Source organism: Manacus candei, unplaced genomic scaffold, assembly GCF_025592945.1.
Source record: "Manacus candei isolate 608988 ecotype Guabito, Panama unplaced genomic scaffold, ASM2559294v1 h1tg000008l, whole genome shotgun sequence".
NCBI lineage: Eukaryota > Metazoa > Chordata > Aves > Passeriformes > Pipridae > Manacus > Manacus candei.
In genome coordinates, this window is record NW_026138056.1 from 20,089,329 (window position 1) to 20,111,841 (window position 22,513).

A 22,513-nucleotide genomic window follows, 5' to 3' on the forward strand; every position below is an offset into this window, starting at 1 on the left:
GGCTGGATAGGCTGAGCAGGCAGACCAGGTTGACCATCCGAAATGATGCACATGCCTCACTAATGGATTTAACCAAGGTTGAGTACACTACCAGATGTAGGTGATGGTGCAGGTTACAGCTTGGTCTGTTGAGCTTGTTGTTGATCCCAGTTCACACCTCCTGGTCAGCTGACTGGAGGGCCTCAGAACTAAATACATCCTAAGGTGTAGGGGCAGGGACAAAGGCTACACCACTTAGCATTTGAGTTGCTGTGCCTAATTCAATCTGAGTGCCACAGTAATACAGGCAACGGTCTGCATTTTTAAATCCTTACACATAAGTTTACATAAGGAGAACGTATGCAAAGCCCAAACTTTCCACAGACAGGATTTTAGAGCTAACCAGCTCAGTCATTCTTACTCACAGTTACAGGTGATATTCTGAATAGCATATGCCATGCCAAAATACAACTGAAATCCTCTTTGAATGCAAGCAGACCACAGGTTTAGCAGCAGCTGTGAGATGGAGACTTACTGTTAATGGCAGATTCGAGTAGCGTGAACAATAATGAGGCTCTGTCAAAGGCGGACAGAGCTTGTCTCCATTCGAACTGGACCTTGAGAATCTGTGTTAATTAACACAGTTTTAAGTGGTGTCAGCTGTTTCTGAGTAAACCTATTGATTAGGTCTTATAAGAATATGGATTTAGAAAGACAGTTATTATCAATAGGTGGGGGGTTAATTTTTTTAATCTCAAAACCTTTTAAAAGTTGTGAAATATTTTAATGGACTGACAAGATTAATGCATTTGATAATAATGTTTTTTGGAAAGCATAAAGAAGAAATCAGTCTTGAATGCAATAGTTTTATATTCATTTCCAGAAGTTCTTAACCTAGTTCCAGACAACACAATTTCTTATGCACATTTTTTACTCCCATTGAGCAGTCTTATTGAGTCAGAGGACTTTAATCAGGTATAACCATGTTTATAAAATTAGTTTCTTACTTTAGATATTATTTATAAATCAGGAGTTTATATGCTTATTTATTTAGAAATCAGTATCTCAAAATGCATATATTTGTGTACAAGGATAATCATGCAAGGTACCCCTAAATGTCATCCTAAGGCCAGGGTGCTGGTTACATTAGAGGGATATGGAACACGATGAAGTCCATGGATGTGTATGATGAGCTCTTGGTTGTAACTTGTCTTGCAGTGGGAAGATCTCTCACCACTGCTTCAATGGGTTGGTCTTCTGTCTGAGGCAGAGGCTGGGCTGTCACTTGTCTTGATGGTGAGAGCAAAGATCATATTTTAGTACTTATATTAAAATTAAAAGGTGAGACTTTAATTGTATTATTCCATACTTCTTCCCAGAGGGAGCAGCTGCACAGTGTGGCATAATTTAATAAAGCTATCCATCATGTGATGCCTGGATGTGAAAAACTTACCAGGTAGTACTGTAAGACACAACTCCATAGTCCTTGTTTTGTCACTAAAGGTACAACAGAACCACTATAATTATACCTAGGCTTTAGCAAACGTTTGTACATTGATCTAAAGTTAAAATATTGACAAGCCTCTCTTTTGGCTAGGAATTGAGAAATTTTCTGGCCAGAACAAGTTATCTAGTTTTACATTACAAATGCATTTGCCTACTCCTTCCCTACTACAGACATCCAGCCTAAAGAATAAAGAATGCATGCCCAGTAAAAGTTGGTCACATGAGGTGGGGTGCCTGTGTATTGAACAAATTAAGTACCTTTCGTGTGGGCAGGGCGTTTGTTCAGCAGAAGCTACAGGGCTGATGGTTGGCTTCTGTCCCTAGTGCATAATGCAGCAAGTAGATCTCAATAGTACCTCGCATGTATGATGTAGCTCTAGCACACTGGCTTTACTTAAGGCTGCCTGATGGCTTCTCCATGGTTATTACATTGTTTTATATTTTCAGACTTTTTACCCCAAACCATATCCTTTTTTAATTTTAAGGCAAAACAAAAAATTTATTTCCTCCCCCTCCCCCAGCTACAGGAATAAAGGTTTAAAGTCACATACTTTTGATTCTCTTTCTCTAAAGCTGCCATGTTACCATGTCTAGGAAGCAGGTCCTTGATGATGTGGAACAGCTCACATGCTGCACATTCCCCTCCTTCCTCACGTTACCTGTATCTTTCCACGGGCATCTCATGGACCACACAGAAAATTTCTAGGCAATAGGTAGGGGAACTGACAAACTGCTTCTTTGGAGCACAAAAAAGCAACTTGGTCTAGTACTACACTTGAGGAGCTGGCTTAGCACCAAAGGATCAGTGCTACACTACCGCTCTGTCTGGGAAGCTGAGCTCTGGGCAAACAGTAAGGGGTCCAGGGTGGGATCTTTTAACTGCTGGGGCTTAATGAACGTGACAGGGAAAGAGCTTTTAAGGAGGGCTGCTCAGTTAGAGAGCTTATCAAGTTTATACCTGGTCTTAACAACCCTAGAGTAGTCTAGTTTTGTTACTGCCTTCTTAAAATGTCCTTTGTTAACATACAGTAATGAGTCGTTTTGCTCATTCCACCTCTATGCAAATGGCTGAAATCTAACTACCCTTCAGAGAAGGCATCATACTTACCGTTTTTAAGTCTCTCAGTCTCTTTAAGTGAATGAGGGGAAATTCTCCTCCCTCTATCCTTTTAACTGGCATGACAGGGCTGCATGTGTTGACCTCAAGTACCTGAACTGAAGGCCTGAAATCGATAAGGTTGGGAGAAGTTTATAGAATGAGCATTAGAGCACTATGACCAAAAAAAAAAAAAAAGTGCTTTTAAAGGTACCTCAATGGTCAGTGAGCAACTGGACACGTAGAACAATAGGCAAATGAGTAGCAACGTTTGAAAGAAGATCTGTGACCTACCACAGATAACGGGGTAAAGGTGCATCTGAAACTCGTTTTTCAGTAGTTCTTGGTGGCTGCCAAGGACAGAATGCTAAGAAACCAGTCTTCGCGATCCCATCTACCCTGAGCAATAAAACACCCACCCTTAATTTAACAGGAGTCAGCTCCTGAGGCATAAACAGGCAGCTGAAGCACGGCGCGTAGGCTGACTTCAGTGCTGGATGCCGAGCAGCGCTTGGCACAGGTGAAGAGGTTTTCATCACAGACCTAAATTAACTTCGGTGAAGTTACTCCGTGTCTGCCCGTGGCGGAGGAACAACCTTCGTATGGGAGAAACGTCCAGCCTGCCACCCGCCGCCCTCCCTTGCCGGCGCCGCTCGGCCGAACAAAGGCGGCAGCGGCGGGTCCCCTTTGTGCGGCGCGGGCAGGAGAAGGGGCGATCCCGCCCGCTCGGAGCTCCCCGCCCCGGGCTCCCCGCCCCGCCAGCCCGGCCCGGCGGCGGCCGAGAGGAAGCGCCGGCAGCGCGGCGGGCGGGCGGCCGCGAACAGCTCGGTCCGGCCTCCGCGCCCCGTTCCCGCCCCTCCACCGCCGATCCCCCGCCCCCTCCGCCTCCTCCTCGCGGCGGCGGCGGCGGCGGCTTTCTCGGCTCGGGCTCCTCGCGCTTCTCCGCGGCTTCGCCTCGCTCCTCTCCGGGAGGCTCCCGCGCCGCGCTGGCCAGGACGGTGAGTGCGGCGTCGTCTCGGGGCTGAGCGCGGCGCCGTCCCGCAGCGGTGCCCCCGCTGGCCGGGGGCGGCCCCGGGGAGCGGGGGCGGGCGGGACCCCACTACCACCCCCGGCGGGCGGCTGGCGAAGGGGCTGCAGCGCGGGCGGGGGTGCGGTGCTGGCGGCGCCGCGCTGCCCCGGGGACGGGCGGGGGCTCGCCCCCTCCGGGCGCTGCGGCAGGAGCCGCCCAGCCCAGCCCAGCCCTGCCCAGCCCTGCCTCGCCGCCGGGGGTCGGCGGGCGGGCAGCTCCCTCCGGGGACTGAGAGCAGCCCCGTGGGGTGGGTGTCGCGGGTGGGTGCCTCGCCGGCCGGGCCGGCTTCTCCCCTGCCTCCGGGAGAGGCGGCTCCGACCCCCAGCTGGCGAGCGGGTCCGCGGCAGAGCCGGTAGAGCGGTTTGGCTCTTCTGAAATGCCTCGATAATGTCAGGGGAAAACATATGGCCCAGGAGAAAGCTGCTGGAAGCGATAGCCGTTGAACTCCTCCGAGTTATTTGCCCGGGTCGGTGCGAAGTGAGAACTTCCTCCCGGGATGCCCTTTCGGGGGATGCGGGGCTGAGCACATGGCTGCCTCCCCTGGGTCTGCCCCGCATCTGTCACAGCACCGCCTGCCACGGGGCCTGCCGGCGCCTGCTCTCCTTTCAGAGTGCTAATCTGACCTCAAGAAAACTTTAACTGGGAGAGGGGAGGAGGCTGATCCAAAGGTAATATACTTAAACATGTTGGGTTTTTTTTCCTTCTCTTCTTCCTTCCCTCTCTCAGACAAGGCGTTTGTGAAAAGGAGGAAAAGAATGGAATTGTGTCCAAGGGTCCAGTGTATATGGCAGCTCGTAGTGCAGAGAGGAAGGTTAAAACTTTCAAAGACCTGTCATTGGCAAATTAACATCTCCAGTGAATCATAGCATTAATTTCTTTAAACTTGAATTTTATGGTCATTTGCGTGTTGATCCTTGCTTGTGTTTGAAGTCTGCAGATGCTGTGTTCAGATATTTAAGGATGAAATGTCTCAGTTGTGTTTGAAATGACAATGCTATTGTGTTTTGTAAGCAGCAAGACAGCTTTTATCTTTAATGTAGACCATTTTATCACTCAGCTGTAAATACTTGCTCTGTTTGTAAATCTGCCACTGATTTGTTGGTTGGCTTTGCAGAGGTCACTTTAGTTCATCAAATACAGGCATTTTTTTTGGAAAATACCTGTATTGATTTAATAGGGTACTGGGTCAAACTTGGCATTTATAATTTATTTCACATTTGTACTAATGTGCCCTATTAGCCATTGGTTCTGCGTGTAAAGCCTACTGGCAGATCTCGGTGCATGGTGTACAGGAGGTGTGCAGCTTGGCTTGTGTCTGATGTTAAGTGTCCTACTTATTTAAAAATGTTGGGAGCTCTAAAAAGGTCAGTGTAATTCATACCACACGTGCGCTCAACTGACCTAGAATTAACAAGATAAAGCACTTTTAAGCGTTTCTGAAGTAAAAGTAGGGTGTTACGTTCTCGTGCTAACAACGGATTGGTTTTTCAAAGCATCCAGTGCTATGCTCCCCAATTTAAAGAGTGGCAAAACACCTACCCCGCTGCTGCAAAGCTTGGCTTCAGCTAGTGAGACGGGTCATGAGAGCAGAAGGCACCAGCAGCGTGAAGATGCTCCCTGGAGAGATGAACACAATGGTGACGGTGGCCAAGGGAACTGGGTGCAGAGACCACCATCAGGGACGGCGGGCAGCCCTTGCCATGGTGTGGGGCTGTTGGAGTTGACGAGCTGTGTGCCCTTTCAGGGCCCTCATTTTATGTGGGTTAGTAACTTAGCACGTCAGTTGATATTTCATGCTGCGGCACTGAGTTTCCCCTCTGGGTTTCAGGAGGCAGCAGGCAGGTGCCTGTGCACCGCGGTGGAGATGCAGGCATAGAAGGAATGTGGTGGTTTGTGTGATTTACTGCCTCGATGCCTTGCACTTGCCTGTGCCAGCAAGTTCACTCTGTTGCACAGAAGGCCCAGACTGCCTTCATGCCAGTGCATCCATGTTAAGAAAATCATGTCGCAAGCTGAAGTTAAGAGGGCAGCAGTGTTTCCCAGATTCATGTGGAGACCATTCACTGTCACTTTGCTAGAGTAGTTCACGTGTCCTGCTGTAGCACTTGGCCAAAAGCACCCTCCTTTCCTTCTCCTCATGGGCTTGTAGTAGGCATGCTGGAGATCTCGAATTGTTACTGGAGGCACTTAATATAGGTGCAGTCTTCCACTGGAAAGGAGATGGTTTTCTGTTAAAGTTTCATGCTGTGCTTCAAAATCTGGAGGGCTAAGTTTGATTTAGTGAGGCAAAACTCAGTCAAATTGTAGAATGTAGCCTTGCAAACCTGTTAGAGTTGCTCGGAGCTACAGAGCAGCTTTTAGATACTGTGCTAGTGTATAAAGGGGAGGTGTTTCTCAAATGTGCTTTTGTAAGTACATTTCCCAGTGCTGACTAAGTTGGAAGTCAGTACACTGCATTATCATAGGGTAGATTTTGGCCATTAATTGTGATGGAACGCAGAGTAAACAAAGGGTCATGTTTACAGCCTCCCCAGAACCAGAGAGTGTATCTTTAAATTCTGGAACATCTCTGGTCTCTCACTGGCTGACAATGTTTCTTGCTTTCCACTGCTAGATTAGAGCTCCTAATTTTGAATTAAACTGAAGGGTAAGTATATGTCAGCTACAAAGTGTTTTTATTTCAAGGAAGTTTCATTTTAGCAGGGCACGTTCTGAGAAGTTAAAAGAACTAGTTTGTTTGATTTGTCCACAGGGTTGAAGACCTCTAGGAGTTGGAGGTTTAAATAAAATTAAAAAAAAAAAAAAAAAAAAAGAAAAAAGAAAAGGCTTGGACTGTCTTAAATGGAAGGTACAACTGCTGCTTGGAAACTGCATTTTAAGGAGGAGAGAAAGTTTGCCAAGAGGGGCTGTGGACCTTGCTGTGAGAGTAAGATACTGCAAGTTACCAGAAAACCTAAAAGGAATGAAGTGAAGGAGTAGATTGACTGTTGGAGAGCAGAAACTGCAGGAATAGCATCTGAATTGCCAAAAGCTAGAGGATGAAGAAATTTAGGATGAAGAGGGGAAAAATTATAAAAGGAGGAGGAAAAGAGAACTTGGCTATGTTGTTGTTGTGAGGACCAGGCTATAGTTGAAAAATGTATCTGCTGCCTCTAAAATTAGCAACTGTAACCAGTTTTAGATAAGGATAAAGATTTGAACAGAGAAGAAAGATAGGGTAGAAATAAAAAATCCATGGAAATGACCAGAATAAACATCTTACGCCTGCTTCCAGAATCCAGACTAAGTCAGCAAATGGTCTCTGTTTTGGGAGTCTGCAAGTGTTGGCACAGAACACTGGAGCCAGGTTAAAAAAACCCTCAGGATTGGTTGTTGTCTGTCAGGTTGAATGTAGCAGTTGAGATAGTAAGATAGCAAAAGACATAGTTCTGTTTATTTTAAAAGGAGAAGAGAACAAAATCTTTACACCTTTTACTCTGGTCTCAATAGTATTCAAGGATTTAGAACAAATTTGGAACAGAAGAAGTATTTAAGTATACAAAGATAAGTGGAAAACAGGATAAAATGCATCATGGATTTGCCACAATTAGGTCATGGAAGACTAAAATCTTATTATTACTGGTTAAATACTGAATGTTGTAGACAAAAGGAGCAGGAGGCTTCAGTTCTATGTGTACACACCATGGCGGGCGTGACACTGAAAATAACTAAAGTGGAAATGCGAGGCTTGGCTGAAGAATGGTGAGGTGTCTCCTGAAGGAGAAATTGTGACTCTGCGTGAATAAAGGAATTACTGATCTAGATCAGTATGAGTGGGGAGCTGGTCTCTTTGCTTTGCCATACTGGCTGAGATAACTGTATGAAAAGGATAATTAGCTAACTTAGCTGATGAGGATAAGTTAGGAAACCTAGTCAGCACTGAGGTTAGTTGGATTACTGCACAGGAAGAACTGAATGTCTGTGATGACTGAAGCAATAGGAATGACAGGAAGTTAAATAACTCTAAAAGCAAAGTTATCTACTGAATGATTATTAACAACAAATCTGCTATCAGATGGCAGGTCATCCCTTAAAACAGGAGTGGAGGAAAAGGCCTGACTGCCACAGTCAGACAGGGGTACTCTTATGTGATATACTGTGTGTGAAATGGAAGCAAATGTGATCCTCAGTGAGAGCTCTTCAGTGGAGATAGACAAGGTATTAGGGAGACTTCATGACAAATACTGTACATAGTTCTGGGCACTTATGTACAGAAAATATTAAATTCTAGTGCAATGTGTACAGGAACATCCAGACTACAAAGATGATGCCGTATGAAGAGTCTGGAGTTACATGAGAGACCAAGACTTAAGGTACTCTGGCTTTTGTGGCTTTATAATGGCAGAGATGGGAGATAGCAACTGCTTATAAATTCCCTGGGCCAGATTTCTGGAGAAGAGGAAGGGTCATAAACTGAAGGTTTGTTCTGTGACTTTGGATTAAAAACTTGATGTACAGAAGGATGATGTGATGGCTTGCTGAATGAATGTTAGAATAATGTACATGAGGAATTCAAAAGGAATTTCCTAACTGTCAGATTTTAGATGCCCTGCTAGCTGTAGGTCTCCTAAGTACCAGCTAAGTGTTGAAGTTTGCATGTGACTGTTAATGAATTGAGCAGTTCAAGTTACTGAAGCTACCATATTTTATGCTTTGGTGTTCACGTGTAATCAAAAGAAATAGAAATCACTTCAGTAAAGGAAGTGCGATGAGCAGAAGCACTTATTTTTGGGAAGTGTGTGTTGTCCAGTCACTTCATGGTGAATGGAATTTATAACAAGTGAAAACACTCATCTATGACAGTAGTAGCTGCTGCTTTTTCTTCTCCTTTTAGTGTATAATGGAGTAGAATCAAGCTTAACTCATAAAATATTAAAGATGACCACAAATTAATATGTGTGGGACAGAAAATGCATAAGTGGATGTGCAGGCTGGGGGTCAGGTTGGCTGACTTGAACCTATAAATAAATAAAAGGATTGAGCTCTCCTGTTGAGTGTGTGCCCGTATTTATCCTCTGTCTGATTTCATGCTCCCTGGTCTTAGGAGTGTTTCATGGCACCGGCTGCATCCTCTTGTTGAGGACTGTGCTCCTGGGAGTAGGAGTAGGGAGGCGTTTCCTGCAGGGGGGACTTGGGCAGAGCCTTGTTCAGTAGAGGAAGTGCAGGGCTGTTGAACACCCGAGGTGGGGGCTCCCAGCTGGAAGTGTGTGTGCTTCCCTGTGGCTTCATTTTGCAGGTGAGTACCTGACCCAGGTGCTGGGGCTGAGCTATACAAAGGCCAACACAATCTAACTGTTGGGAAGAAATTGAAGTATGAGCTGCTCCAGTTGAGACACTTTCTTTAGCATTGCTCTTGAAGATGTGACTGGTACACAGCAAAGAGTCATGTGCCCCATAGAAAGTGTAAAGATGCCATATGTGTTTTGAAGGCTACGCCATGTTGACTTAGTTTGACCTTTGCTACAGCATCAGAGACTATTTGTAAGTTCTCCTGTAGCAGATCTTTGTATGCCCAGTGAAACTTCTAGAAGTTTCGAGATGACTCTTCAAAAACAAAGAAGAATATATGATATCTGTATGGATGTATTTTGAGAAGAACCATTGAAAAAAATAAGGTGCTTTGAGTGTGTTTGTACAGCAGAGAAATATCAGTGTCTTGATACTGCTTTATGTCTGTTTATTTCAAATTTATAAGGCAGGTGTCTTACTTCCTTAGAAATAATCCAGTTGCAAACTCCTTTGCAGCATAGTTTATTAAAAATCTGAACTATTGAATTTTAGGTGTTTGCTTTAAATGCATGTGTGGTTTTTTTTTTTTTAAAGAGGAGCTGTGTAATGAGCTCAATGTGTCAGGATCCTACATAGGAAGTAATTGTGAAGAGATTGTGTTGAGCCATCAGAAGAATAATTTAACAATCCCAGGGAAAATTGAATTTATTGTCCTGGTAGCTTTTAGCATGCATTATTAGGCTATTCACTTACTGTGATTTTTCACGTACTCCTATTGCTCTTTTATACGAGTGTTGGGTGTATCATTAAAAAAGATGAGACTAGGCCTATGCTTTGCATTTGTATAACATCTTACACTTGACAGCCTTCAAGTTCCAGATATTAATGGATGAGGTGGAAAAGTCATTTCATATTTACAAGGGAGAGATTAAACCTAAATTCAAACAGTCTAGCAAATCAGAGAGTAGAGCACTTGTCTTCTGATGCTTTGCTGTGTTCTTTAAAAACAAAATCACTCAAATAATTTCCTATTACAATTTGAGGTCTTGGAAAAGTCTGCATTAAGAAATGGGAGGAAATGTTTTAAGACTTTATTGGACAGGGAAGATAACAGTAGAATCAGTATTGTCTGCACCTCAAGGAACTGGAAAGGAATATCCTTGTTAATAGTTCAAGGAACTGTTTGTGATGAGCATGATCAGACTGGGAAGCAAAGAAATGGATTGGAGCAAGGAGCAAGTGGTATAAGAGATGGAGGTAAAACCTTAAACATGCACATGTGAAAGGGTACAATAGAGGCAATGTGATTGAGAAAGCAAGAAGTATGGAAAGACTGTGAATGAACAAAATGTTGAAGAGGAGAATGAAGCAGAAAAGCTTATGTGTTGCACATGAACTCAGTATTCCATATGAATGTAGTATGCACATTAACTTGTATCCAAATTAAATGGAAACCTCATGTTTTATTAATCTCTGTGATGTAACAGCGGGTTATCTATTAACTGCTTGGGTTGCACTGTTTAGAAAAGCCAAGCAGAACCTTAGAATAAAGGTTCTGGAGAACTTTTTAGATGTATCTGTAAATTACATGGTGTCTTGCACAGTTCAAAACCAAAAGAAAGAAAAAGAAGAGTTGCAGGTCGAAGAATGGGTAAAGAAAATTCTACAGCCTTGCAGTGTTTAACTTTCAGATTTCCACATGGTGGGTTTTTTGTGCAAATAGGAGCACTTCTGTTGTGAAGGGATCATTGGTATCAGTCATCTTCTTCATCCAGTACCTCTACACAGTATTAAACAAGTCTATTTTAAGTAACTACCCAAATTCATGAGTGGACCCAGACCTTTGGATTTGTAATGACCTTTGTATGTTGTCTTTCTTTATGTGACAAGTTAATCTGTGTGTGCTACTACCTGGGAGATCAGGTGGCCATGAGAAACTAAACTGTTTCCCATGTGTGTGCGTGCGTATACAGATATATGTAGTTTAAATTAGGATGGAGGAGAATCATTTAAGTAATGGTTGGGTAGAGCACTTTTGAGATGATGATGATGATGATAACATACATTTTATTTGTAATTTATTTCATGTATATAAAAATTCATATTGCTGTGATCTGTTTGACAGACTTATTTCTCTTCTTGTCTACCTCCAGTGGTTTTAGACCATTTTTTTAAATCTGTTACTTAAGCATATCTCGTCACTGCTCATGCAATCACGTACTTCAAGACTACATTTTGAACAATTCACATTTATTACTAACATTTTTAAATTACTCATGTAAGTACAAGTAGGTAATGTGATAGATTTCACGTGCATGTTGTATTTAATTGCAAGATTCTTATCTGTTGTTTTGCCTTTCTGAGCCGCAATATTACTGAATTATATTGCTGTTGAGTTCTCCCAGTGTGTTAGTTCTGGGTGTTGAATAATTGCAAGTGAGTGTCAGTCCTGAATGAACTCAAATGGTAGGCAATGTGAATGGGATTTCATGGGTAGCTTTTGCTCTATTTGAATGGATGTTATTCTGTCCCTGAAGATCACTTGCGGCTGTTGATCTTCTCTCTATGTAGTAAAACGTGATACAATATGTAGGTACTTGCCGATAAGTCACTTAATTTCATTAATTAGTGTCTGCTAATCAGAAACTAGAATCCCAGTTCCTCAAGGTGAGATTTCTGCAATGTGTTTGTACAAATGGTTGTGGAATATTTGCGGATGTGAAGGTCTGCTCGCTGAGATTTCCTGCAAGACCTCCATAAATGCTTTGCTAAAGGATTTCAGATGTTTCAACGAATTTTGTCTGTATTTATTGTTACTGTGCTGTCTGCAGCTTGTACTGTTTGCTCTGCAAGTTTGAGGTTTATGCCCATTGTAGTACTGTGTCCTATTTCATGCAAATGAAATAATGCTTATAGCTGAGGTGAATCTCCCAAATCTTTGTGTATTTTAAACCACACATTTCAGGTCTTTTCCCCTAGCCCCCCTTTCTTTCTGTTTGATAGACTGTGGGGAAGAGGAGAAACTGACTCTAATGAAGCACAGTGTATAGGAATGCACAGTGTTATCTCTTGAATTTGGAGAGAAAATGTTGTTCTCCTCTGATCTTTGCTGTAGTCATTTCAGGTATTCCCTTGTGATGGTAATAAACAAAGTATTTAGAAAAAAAAATCTTGATTTTTTTTTTTTTTGATGGCCTGTTTATTATAGCAAGTTTGTGCTATTATAAAGTTTCTCTTTTAGGAAAGAGATAACCTTTTTTTCCTGTTTAATTGAAAGATGATCAGTGTCATTTCTCTCTTCCTTCCCTCTCAATCCCCCTTAAAACAAAACAAAACCTTCAGTCCTCAAACAAAAGTGTCTTTGTTTTTACATTTGTTTTATGAAATTGCTTGAATCCTTTGAGAAAAGCTTTCCTCTCACAGGAAGAGAGAGAAAAAAAAAACCACCCTCCTAAAGCCAAAAACAGCAAGTCTGCTACCAGACATTACTTTGTTTTGCTATCTGAATAGTAGCAGATTGCATAAAAGAAGCAATTTCTCATCTTAATGAATGAAAAGTGCAATTGCAGAAATGCACACAAATAGACATACGGTTTTCACTCCACAAATGTAGAATTGGTGGCATTCAGGGCAAAAATTTGCTGCATACCTTTCTTGAAGCTTCTTTGGACTGTTGGTGGGAGTGGAATTTTCAATGGGATATTTCGCAGCCCTGAGAGGTGAATCAAATGCTCTTTGGCCTTTCTGATTTTGTTTTCTTTTTTGTTACCATATATTCCTGAAAGTGTCTTGGTTTTACATCTTTGTGCTGTTCTGATACTGTGGCTCCAGTTGTGAAGCCATCCATCCTGGTATGCTAGGCAGATGTGTGAATAACCCTCTCCTGGTCTAGGAACCTGGCAACTGACAGGAAACATGACTTAAGTGAGAGGCTGAACCAGAAATACAAATAATTACATGAAATACCACCCTGCTAATTTGTTTGCATGGGCTTTATCCAGAAACTGTACCAAAAAACAGGAGTGCTGATGAGCTAGAACAAGATTATTGCAGCTGACTTTCTCCCAAATGTAATAAAAACGCAAAATCGAGTCAGTGGCCTACTGTTCTCAATCACCTGTATACAGGCTGAAGGGATCAAGGATGAAGGAAAATTTTGAGTAAATGCTGAATGTGAATGAAAAAATAAGGAGGCCTCCCTTAACACCAGGAGGTAAGGGCTCTGTAGAGTAGGAAATCAGACGCTGGACTAAAAGAATGATATAGGACTGTCCTAGAGGACATCCTTGTAAGCATTTTATGGATAATTTGGAATATGGTGGCCTCCCTGGGATCCCATGGCATCTCACATCTTGGGCAGCTCTTGAACTTTGCTTGACATTCCCTCTGTTGGTGCCCTGCATTGCCATTCTGTGTGGAACCTTTGCAATCAAGGTAATTTTGATAGTGTGCAGCCATGAAACAGCTGTGTCTTTGTGACTGGCTTGTCCATAATGTGATGGTGAAACCTGCATGTTGTTTCCTGGACTTACTTTTTAATATCCTAACCTTGTAGGTACACCTTCTTGTCTTTCCAGTGCCTGGGAAGAGAACTGGGCACTCTGAAAAGCCTTCTGGAGTAGCATCCATACCACTCATAAACAGGCATGTGCAGAGATGATTATATGCACATTCACCTTATATTTGAAACATTTTTAAGTGCTCTTCAGGAAGACTAGACCAGAGAATTATAGGCTTTGGGGAGATAGAAGCTGAATACTGTGCAGATACTGTCTGATGCAAAGCTGACTGCTGTGAGGTTCCAGTCTTTCTCCTACGTCTTTCCCATGCCTAGAAATTCCACTAATTTAAAGCTGAATTTCTAATGAGAAACAAAACCTGTTCCTTAATCAGTGTGATTTGCTTTCATGGAATATTTCATTCAACTTAGTGCAAATTGTGAATTAAATTGTGCAAATTAAATCAGCTGTTTTTGACATTGAACTAGACTGAAGAATGCTGTCAATCCCCAAGAAGTCCTTCTACAATGAAGTGTAATTTGGTACCATAATATACTGTGCTTAAAGGAGCAATAAAATAGTTCTGCACTTAGTCCTTTTTATGTTGCATTTCTGGAGCTGCAACAGTGGATTTCCCATTGTTTCCTTAATACTTTCCCTTCTTGTTAGGCAATATATAGAACACCAAACTTCTAAAATCCACTTAAAGTGTTCTGAGAATAACTGATATGTTGGAGTGGAGAAAATAGCCTCTTGTTCTTCTGTAGAACAGTCACATGGACACTGTTGGTTTTTTTTTCTTCTTTCTTTGAAGTTGTTTTGCAGAGTTACACACTGCTGCACAGATATTCCTAGGATGGGATTTTTCTGAAGTCAATGTCAGAACTCACTTTTTCATACTTGCGAAGATCGTGGTCTCTGACAATGAAATATACCTCACTTCAGTTCTGTTTATCTTGTTCACCAAGTCAAACAGCTCTTATAATTTTTATCCATGATCAACTAGCTCATTGGCATAACAATTAATAAAAGTGTAAATGAGAATGTCAGAAACTCTGTGGTCACCACTCTCTAAACTTCACTGACACCTCTAGTAAGTGTTCTCCAAAGATAAGGAAGAGGCAGAGGCTGGATATGGAGGAGGGAATTACAGTGCTAGAGTATGGTTGGGTTAGTTGTGGCTGTTGTGCTTTGTACCTCTGAAGGCTCCTGAGAAAGAAGGGAGTGTGCCACTGGGTTACTGTCCAGTGTCTCTCTTTTTTTTTTTTAAATATAATGATGTCTCTGATCACAGCTTCACAGCCTTTGGCAGTTTAAAGTATAGGAAAACTTCTTTTCCCTGGTGGGAAATTACAGTACATACCTGCTTAATTGTTCTCAATTACGTGATGGTTTTGGTTTTAACCAATTCTTTTCTGACTTGGGAAGAAAAGGGATTTGTTCTTCATGAAAAGGGCTGTATTATACAACTTTTTCAGATTTTTTAAAAACACATTTCTAAGCATCTAAATTATCTTGATTTATATAGTTGGTCTTCAGCTTGAATAAGTACAAAATGTAAAGCGACATAAAATTGAGATGTCTGGTTTATTATGTTGTCTGCTTATAAAATATATCTAACTATTCACAAGGGAAAATATTCTTCAGGAAAAAAAATCAAATTAAGTAACGCCTTAATGTCTCTGTTGTTACTTTTCTTAAATTCTTTTCAGTTACATTTTTTCCCCCTTCTAACAATCTCTAGGATGTGTATTTGAGCTAACCATTAAATTCTTAATTTTTGATGTCTGTAGTACTTTTTACCTTTATACTAATGTATGTAGATGAACAGGTCAGGACTTGACTTATATAATAAAAGTGCCTTAATTTACTTCTATGTACATGCCAGCATGTGGGTATTTAAATAAAAAGGGAAAAGAACAGATGAGCTGGTGCCTGGTATAGTAATTGTATCTGGAGACTGATACTTGTGAAAGGAGGGCAGCTACGAAAATAGCCTTCATCTGATGCTGGTTTTTCCCCATCCTTACTGTAAGGGCAGCTTGTGGAGACACACCTGCAGTAGGATGGAGCCCAAGAACCTGCTTGGGACAGAGTGTTTCCTCAGCCTTCCATTCTGTCTTGAAGGCAGGCTGCATGTGTTGGGCTTTTCCTGGCAGTAGGGTGCACCTCATGGCCATGCTCCCCAATATTCTTGAAAAGAGGCAGCCCCTGGAAAGCACAGAATGTCCCTGCTGTGCCCCAAGTTCAGGCTTCTTGCAGTAGCCCACAGTACATGGCCTGGCCTGCCTCTCCCCTGGAAATGGGGCATGGCTGGCCTCTGGGTTGGACCATAGGATCTACGTAGCCATCCCTCCTGAATCCATTGGTGTCTCGTACCTCTGGTTCTGTGAGGGGTACTTGCTAGGAGAACCACAGCTCACTTCAAGGGCTGATGTGCCCGGAGTCCAACTGTGCAGTGCACTTGTAGGTCATAGTCAAGGTTTTGCATTTTCAGTAGAGAGAAATAGCAGTTCCTTCACATAAAACACTATCAGAATATGCAAAACAGTGTTCCCAGGAAAAAGTGCATGCATGAGATGGGGAAAAGGAGTTGACAGAGGAGCTCTGGTTTATGATTTTCACCACTGACTGTGGGATCTGCAGCATTCCTCAACAGTGTCTGCAGGTAATCTTGAGTCATCTCGGAGACAAAAGGCTGAATCTTCCTCTCTATCCCTTGGTATTTTTTTCTGTAACATGATGGCGTCCACATGTGTACACACACAAATAATATTCTTTGCTTAAAAATCCTAAATGTTTCTGTAGGGACCTGATCTAATCTTCTAGATGAGCTTTCCCTTTCTGCAGCTGGTTTGAACTGAATCTGGGGGAACAGTTACAGTACATGTTCTGCATCCAAAGGAGAAGTGTTGCTCCTCTGAGGACCGTTAGCTATGGTAGGAACGTAGTCCTTAGTGGGAGGGCTGGGCTCAGACTCACGTCTTGCCCTGCGCTTGGAAAGGTTGTCCGCGAGTCCTGAGGTACAGCATTGCTCCCGCGAATGTTCTGAAGGCTGGTGACAAGGCAGAATGAGGTGGGCACCCAGTGAAATGTATTCCCCAGGCCCTTCTCCCGAGTTTTTCTCTAAAATATCTCAATGCTCTTACTTTTATCTTACTGTCAATCCTCTGAGTTGCATTGTCTGGAAATAGTTACTTTCTCGTAGAAGTTCTTGCTGGTGGTGTAAGATAACTTGGCAACATCTATGAGAAAGTGGTTATATGGGGAAGAGGTTATTTTGAGATTTTTGTCTTAATTGGAAAAGTACCAAAAGCTGGGAAGTGCAAAATACATGTGCTTTTTTTTTTTCCTTGAAATTTCACACTGCTTTTCCAAATAAATTCTCCTGCCTTTAAAAGGGCGAGTCCTTGCTCAAAAGCAGTGATTCCCAAATGTTCCTGTTTGAGCCAAGAATAAAATCTTTTTATGCAATCTCTTCAGAGCCTGCCTTTGAGAAAGAACAAATTTAGTCTTCTTTTCGAGACTTTATTCTCTTTATAGAACATAATGAGTTTGCTTTTCAATAGAAAACTGAGAATTACAGTGAAGAGGCTCTGTTGTATTTTGGCTTGATTTTTATGCAGGATAAAGCTGTTTAGTATTTAATACAGTAAACTGTTTAAAAGGATAAGTTTTATAATTACCATGAACTTTTAAATAACCATTAGTATTAGTACTTGATTGTCAGTAACAGCATGATGTAATAATATTCAGAAATTAGCAGATACAGAATAACTATCTGAGCCTTTGCTCTTACTAAGCTGGATATCAAGGCTTTGGCTTTATATATAGGAAAATGGTTGCAGATACAGTCAGAGCTTTTTAAGATTTTTTTTCCCCTTGTTTATCCTTATTTGCATATCTTAATTACGTAAACATCTTAGTTTGGAAGCTGAAATGCTCTTTTATTTCTCCAAGTATCTTTCACTATCAGCTCAGTGAGTGCCAGTTTTTAGGAGCTTGTTAACTTGCCTGACAGTTTCCGCATAGTCAAATATGGGAGCTGATGCCAGACTGCTTTAAAATAATAATGATTACCCTAAAATTCCTTTTATACTTAGTGGTATCATCCTGTACCTTCATTTTAAATTAGCAAGCATGCATATAGTGTATGGGAAGAAGTAAGTTCTCCCTTGCTCTGTGATAACTGTTGTTGGACTGCAGCTGACTCTTCAGGCAATAAAGAAACCTAGTGGTAGAATATGAAGTGGTATTATACTACTCCAGATAGCAATCAGCTTGTCATATATGCTTGAGGGGAAGGGTCAGAAAATAGCCTGCAAACGTTTCCACTTCCCATTGTTAAATTGTGGTTTTGTTATTGTCAGTATTTGGCTACTAGTGGGATAAGAGATGCACCCAGTTTATGTGTATATCTCCTCAAATTCAGTTCTACTAAACTTCAAGAGAAACAGTACCAAATGTAGGCAAAATGTCTCTTACTCCTTTGGAATTTAAACTTTTATGACAAAATGACTTAGAACTGAAAGCAGTAGTTTTGGTTTCAGAGGACAACAGAGATTTCTCAAAGCTACTGCACTGGAAAGTATATTGGTCTCTGTGGTTCTCTTTTTATTGCACTCTATGCTAAACCTATAATCACGGGATTTAGAAAACCCCTCCCCATGCACTTTTTAGTAATGACCTAGTCTTTCCATGAAACAAAATGGGTCTGTGGACTTCTGGATGTTCATTTAGCTCCCAGGTGCACCAGAAGAGCTCCCAGATAAAGAGCAGGAATTTCTGAGGTCCCAAGCCCAGCTGGAAGTTTCCCACTGTAACTCCTAATGCCATGTTGTAGTACAAAAGTATCAGAAAAGACTGTGTGAAGCAAAAGGAAATGAAATTTAAAGATGAACCTTGTTCTTTTACTAGTCATTTTGAAGCACCAGATAAATGATATTATTATTTAATTGTTAGGGGAATTCATTGTGTGTGAAGGATTTCTCCTCCACTCTTCAGTTTGTGAAGACCTTTACCAAGTGCGTAGACTTCATTGGTTCATCCAGGAATTTACATAAAGGTAATGCAAAGTTCACAGGTGTGGTATGACTGTGTCGACTTGAACTGTTTAGTATGTTCACAAGAAGAGGGAGTTTTTTCTCTTTTCTTGAGCTTTTTCCTCACTGTCAAGTCAATTCCCAGAAATGGTGAGTTTTGCGTGTGTCACGTCCAGGTATCATTCTGGCAAAATCACTGACAAGCTGATGGTGTGTGGTTATTGTTTGTTTTTTGAAGAAGGCAGATACTCTACTTCCTAAGCCAAAAAGAAACTTTTCTCAGGCAAAGCTTGATCTCTTTGTAAGCACTTTTAAATCCTGCCTGTGTATTGCAGGTGCGTGCCCAGACCACATGCTGCCTGGTGACTGCTGCTTCTGTGAACAGAAGGATTAGAATAGAGTTTCAGCCTTAATCCTGGGTTTCCTGTGCAGATTCACTTCCCAGTCTTATTCCTGTTTAGTAGCCTGTGTGTTAAAGTGCATGTTTTTATTTATACTTGCTTGCTCCCCAAAAAAAGGCACTGAGTGGTATTTTGATTTTTATTCTTGATGAACTATGTAAAATGTTATGCCTTCTTTTTTCCCAGACTCTTCACAGAGTAGTAATTAGCCATGTGCTATGCAAGTTTGTGCAGAAAAATGAATTGGTTATCTGTTAATTAAAACTAAATGACAGCAGTTTTATGTTTAGATTATTTTAGAGTATCTAAATTATTTAGGATATGAAGTCTTAATTTTTTTCAATGAATGCCTTAGTCTCCTCTTTGTTACTTTTAAACTTTACAGTAAATATATATGTTTTTTATGTACAGAATTGTATGCTATAATTAAAAATAACAGGTTTTGTCTTCCTGAGGGCTTGAACTGACCTTCAGGATTTTGTGAAATGTGAAAAATCATTTGTTCACTATTTCAGTGGTCTTGCTTTTTGTACTTTTATGATCCCTGCAGTTTTAAATGTGGTTTGTGCAAATTGAACTGCATCTAAAATTTAATATTGGCCGGGAAAATATCCTACAACTAAATTTGTTCAGCAATATAATGGATCAAGAAGTTGGTAAAAGACTGTTTTCTCCTTATGCAGTTTCTTTTGCTTATCCTTGAAAATTTTGTATTTAGGGAGCAGTTTAAATCATCTGTCAGCATTAGTTAAAACAATAGCTAGCATACAAGCTGGTTTAAGCAACAGGAAGATTAGTTTCTTGGTGCTGTAACAAATTTAAAGGAAATATTTTTGAATTGTGTAATGATGGCACATGATTAGATTTTTGATTAAAGAAAAAGTGCTAGAAGCATATGTTTGTGGTGTGTTAATTTTTTTTAAGATTTTCATGTCTTAATTTCAGTTTCTTTACCAGTCTATTGAAGGACTGGGCTTGGTGCCCTAGTGAATCCTCCATGGCTTGTGTGAAAATCTAGTCAAAACTTCAGGGTTTTCAAAACCTCTAAGTCAATAAGATTTTTGATGTGTAGATGGTGTTAATGTATATGTGGATCCTACAAAAGTAAAAATCCATGGTAAGACTTACAGGAGAATGTGTAGAGGTAAATGTAGTTACAAGGCTCTTGAGAAAAAACTTCAGATGTCAACAATTTCACTGATGTGTTTCTGCAAAATGATTGCCAGCATTTTCTCATTCTCACTACACAAAAGGGTACTTAAGTGAAAATTAAGCCTATCTGGAGGAACCGGTGGTTAGCTCTTGTGTCCCTTATGAGGGAGTTGTGAGCTTCCCCCCATATGGGGAGGGAAAGGAGAAAAGGGAGTTCTTCCATTTCTGATCCATATATTTGTAATCTCCTATTGTTATTATTCAGAGGCCTAAAAATATATTGGATTCTGCTTCAAGAAGAAGATTGAATATATGTTAGTGGAGGAACAGTGTTTTAGGTAGTTTAGGCAGGAAAGCATCTCTTGTATAAAAATACCTAAATAAGTGTAGAGTCTTCCTTTGGCATGCCTTTGAGACAAATAAATTTGTTTTCTGTACAATTGAGTGCTGTTGTTTCTGGTTTTTTTTTGTTGGTTTTGTTTGTTTGTTTGTTTTCAATTCTAATAGAAGCTCAGCAATAAGCCTTGAGCACAGAATAAATTCTTTATCCTGTGTGATTTGTGTGTATTTGTCTTTTAAATCTATTTAACAAAGTAGTTCAACAAATTTGGGATTAACAATGTGCTTGTTAGCTTTGCTGGAGGAGGCTGGGACAGAAAAATGGGGAAATTCACGTTTTTTGCATTAGGTATGATGAGCTGACACAAAGATTAGCTGTATTATGCGTTTCTTTTCAAACAGTTCCTGACCTCATGGGTGCAAGGAAGTTGTGATCCAGCTGTAGCAGTATAAATTTGGCAAAGAAAATAAACACAGTTTTTGTGCTGATTTGTATATTGGCAGAAAGATATTCTCAGCTCATAGACTTTCCTTTTACCTCTCACAAATTTAAAAATAGTGTTGATTTACTGCCAAGTGTCTGTTGTGACACATGCCCTTGTATTTTAGTACTCTTTACTGTTTATTGTGCCTTTATTTTTTAATCTGGATCCACTCTGACACTTATGATATGGAGGTCTCTTAACACCAGTAAATCAGTTATTGCTCACAAAAGGTTTTGATAAATTTAAAATTTGTGTTTCATAATGTCAGTAACATGAAGTCTGGACTGTAAAATCCTACTTTTAATCTAGGCTTATTTGGTTAGGCTGTGTTAAATCCACTCCTAAAAATACTCAAGCTTTTTTTATTATTATTATTTTCATTTGAGATCAAATCTCTTTGAACTGTGTAGACATGCACCTGTGCTCATTTTAATCCCTGTGTAGTTTTCATCAATTATCACAGCAGGCAAGAAGAAAATAAAATTGTAAATTGCTTTTGAAAAGTAAATACGTTCAACTTGGGGTTCAGGTTTCTGTTTTAATCAAACATCATCTGTATTCATGTTCTTAGACAAAGCTGGGTAAGGGAGGGGCGCGAAAAGCTTTTTTCTGTTTTCATTGTGAAATATCTGTTTTGAAGTGCTCTGCTGTATGTTGAGTATAATATGTTTGTGTTTGTAGAGGAAGGCTGTGTTGTGTGTGTATATGCTGGTTTTTTTAAAGCTGGAGAAAATCTAGGTCAAGAGATTTTATTCTTATTAATAACTTAAGGCTTTATTCGACAAAAATTATCCTCCATGACTAGAAAGCTTCCTCACTGGGGAAGCGCTGGTGAGGAAAGAGCCTGCTGCTCTGAAACATGGATGGGAACAGTTCCCTTTCCATCAGGGTGTTAACATGTTCACCTTAAAACAGAGTCATTGAGGTTTGAAAAGACCTCTAAAATTATTGAGTCCAACTATTAACCTAACACTGCCAGGTCTAGCACTAAAACATGTCCCTGACTTCATCACTTCCCTGGGCAGCCTGTTCCAATGCTTGACAGCTCTTTCGATGAAGAAATTTTTCTAATATATAATCTAAACCTTCCTTCACATAACTCACTTGTTACTTGGTTAGAAGAGACTCTGGACACACTCCAGCACCCCAATGTCTTTCTTCCCCCGTGTATTTTTGATCACCATCATAAAAACTCACAGGAGCACGTTCTTTGTGTGTTTCTCAGTGCGAGGCCCTGCTTGGGGCTGGGGATCCTGGGCATTCCCCCTGGCCATGTGTGCCTGCTATTCAGTCCCATGCCATGGCCCCAGCCTTGCTGCCTCTGCCTTCTGACCCGTGTGTGACCATGTTCCACCCAGAAGAAGTCTTGTGGTGTCAATATAACAACATTTGGCCACGGGATTCAATTTTTTGTTTTCCTGAAAACATCCCTGTCAGCAAAATAAATAAATATGGAAGCTTGACAATTCTTGTTTTAATTCATTGGGAGATACTAAAATGTGAAATCCCTCACTTGGCCTTGTGTAGCTTTCCTGCTTCTCCTCCTCAGCAGCCACTGCCCTGCGTGTTTAGCTACACAGCACCAGTGCCTTGGCCTGGTGTTAAATATCTATACTGGAAACACTGGGACGAGTGCTGTTAAATAAGGAAACTGGAATTATAGGGAAATTCTTGGCT

The 22,513-nt window shown here is 41.0% G+C and overlaps 2 protein-coding genes across 6 annotated transcripts in view; one reads left to right on the plus strand and one right to left on the minus strand.

Annotated features, from left to right (window-relative positions):
• Positions 1-521: 521 nt before the first annotated feature.
• LOC127465452 (translation initiation factor IF-2-like) lies at positions 522-4,207 on the minus strand. The gene is made up of 5 exons (XM_051775968.1): positions 3,677-4,207; positions 3,125-3,602; positions 2,876-2,975; positions 2,594-2,708; positions 522-1,268 (listed from the first exon to the last, which is right to left on the minus strand). The coding sequence occupies exons 1-5, from the start codon at positions 4,205-4,207 to the stop codon at positions 1,221-1,223; spliced, it is 1,272 nt and encodes a 423-aa protein (XP_051631928.1). The 3' UTR covers positions 522-1,220.
• Positions 3,488-22,513, plus strand: part of FAM110B (family with sequence similarity 110 member B) — a 113,332-nt gene continuing 94,306 nt past the window's right edge. For 3 of the 5 annotated variants that reach the window (XM_051772045.1, XM_051772023.1, XM_051772010.1), the window contains exon 1: positions 3,488-3,579. The gene's annotated coding sequence lies outside the window, so the exon portion shown is untranslated. Of the gene's footprint in view, positions 3,580-3,797; positions 4,319-18,408; positions 18,483-22,513 lie in introns of those variants that run through there. The other 2 variants (XM_051772029.1, XM_051772037.1) reach the window with 2 other exon arrangements.

Excerpts from the sequence above, each read along its gene's own strand:
- LOC127465452 (XM_051775968.1), bottom strand. The coding sequence starts at position 4,207 with ATGCGGGGCAGACCCAGGGGAGGCAGCCATGTGCTCAGCCCCGCATCC. Across the intron at positions 2,976-3,124 it reads CTTCACCGAAGTTAATTTAG|ATGGGATCGCGAAGACTGGT; the intron begins GTCTGTGATGAA and ends TGCTCAGGGTAG. Across the intron at positions 1,269-2,593 it reads GACTGAGAGACTTAAAAACG|ACAAGTGACAGCCCAGCCTC; the intron begins GTAAGTATGATG and ends CTCACCATCAAG.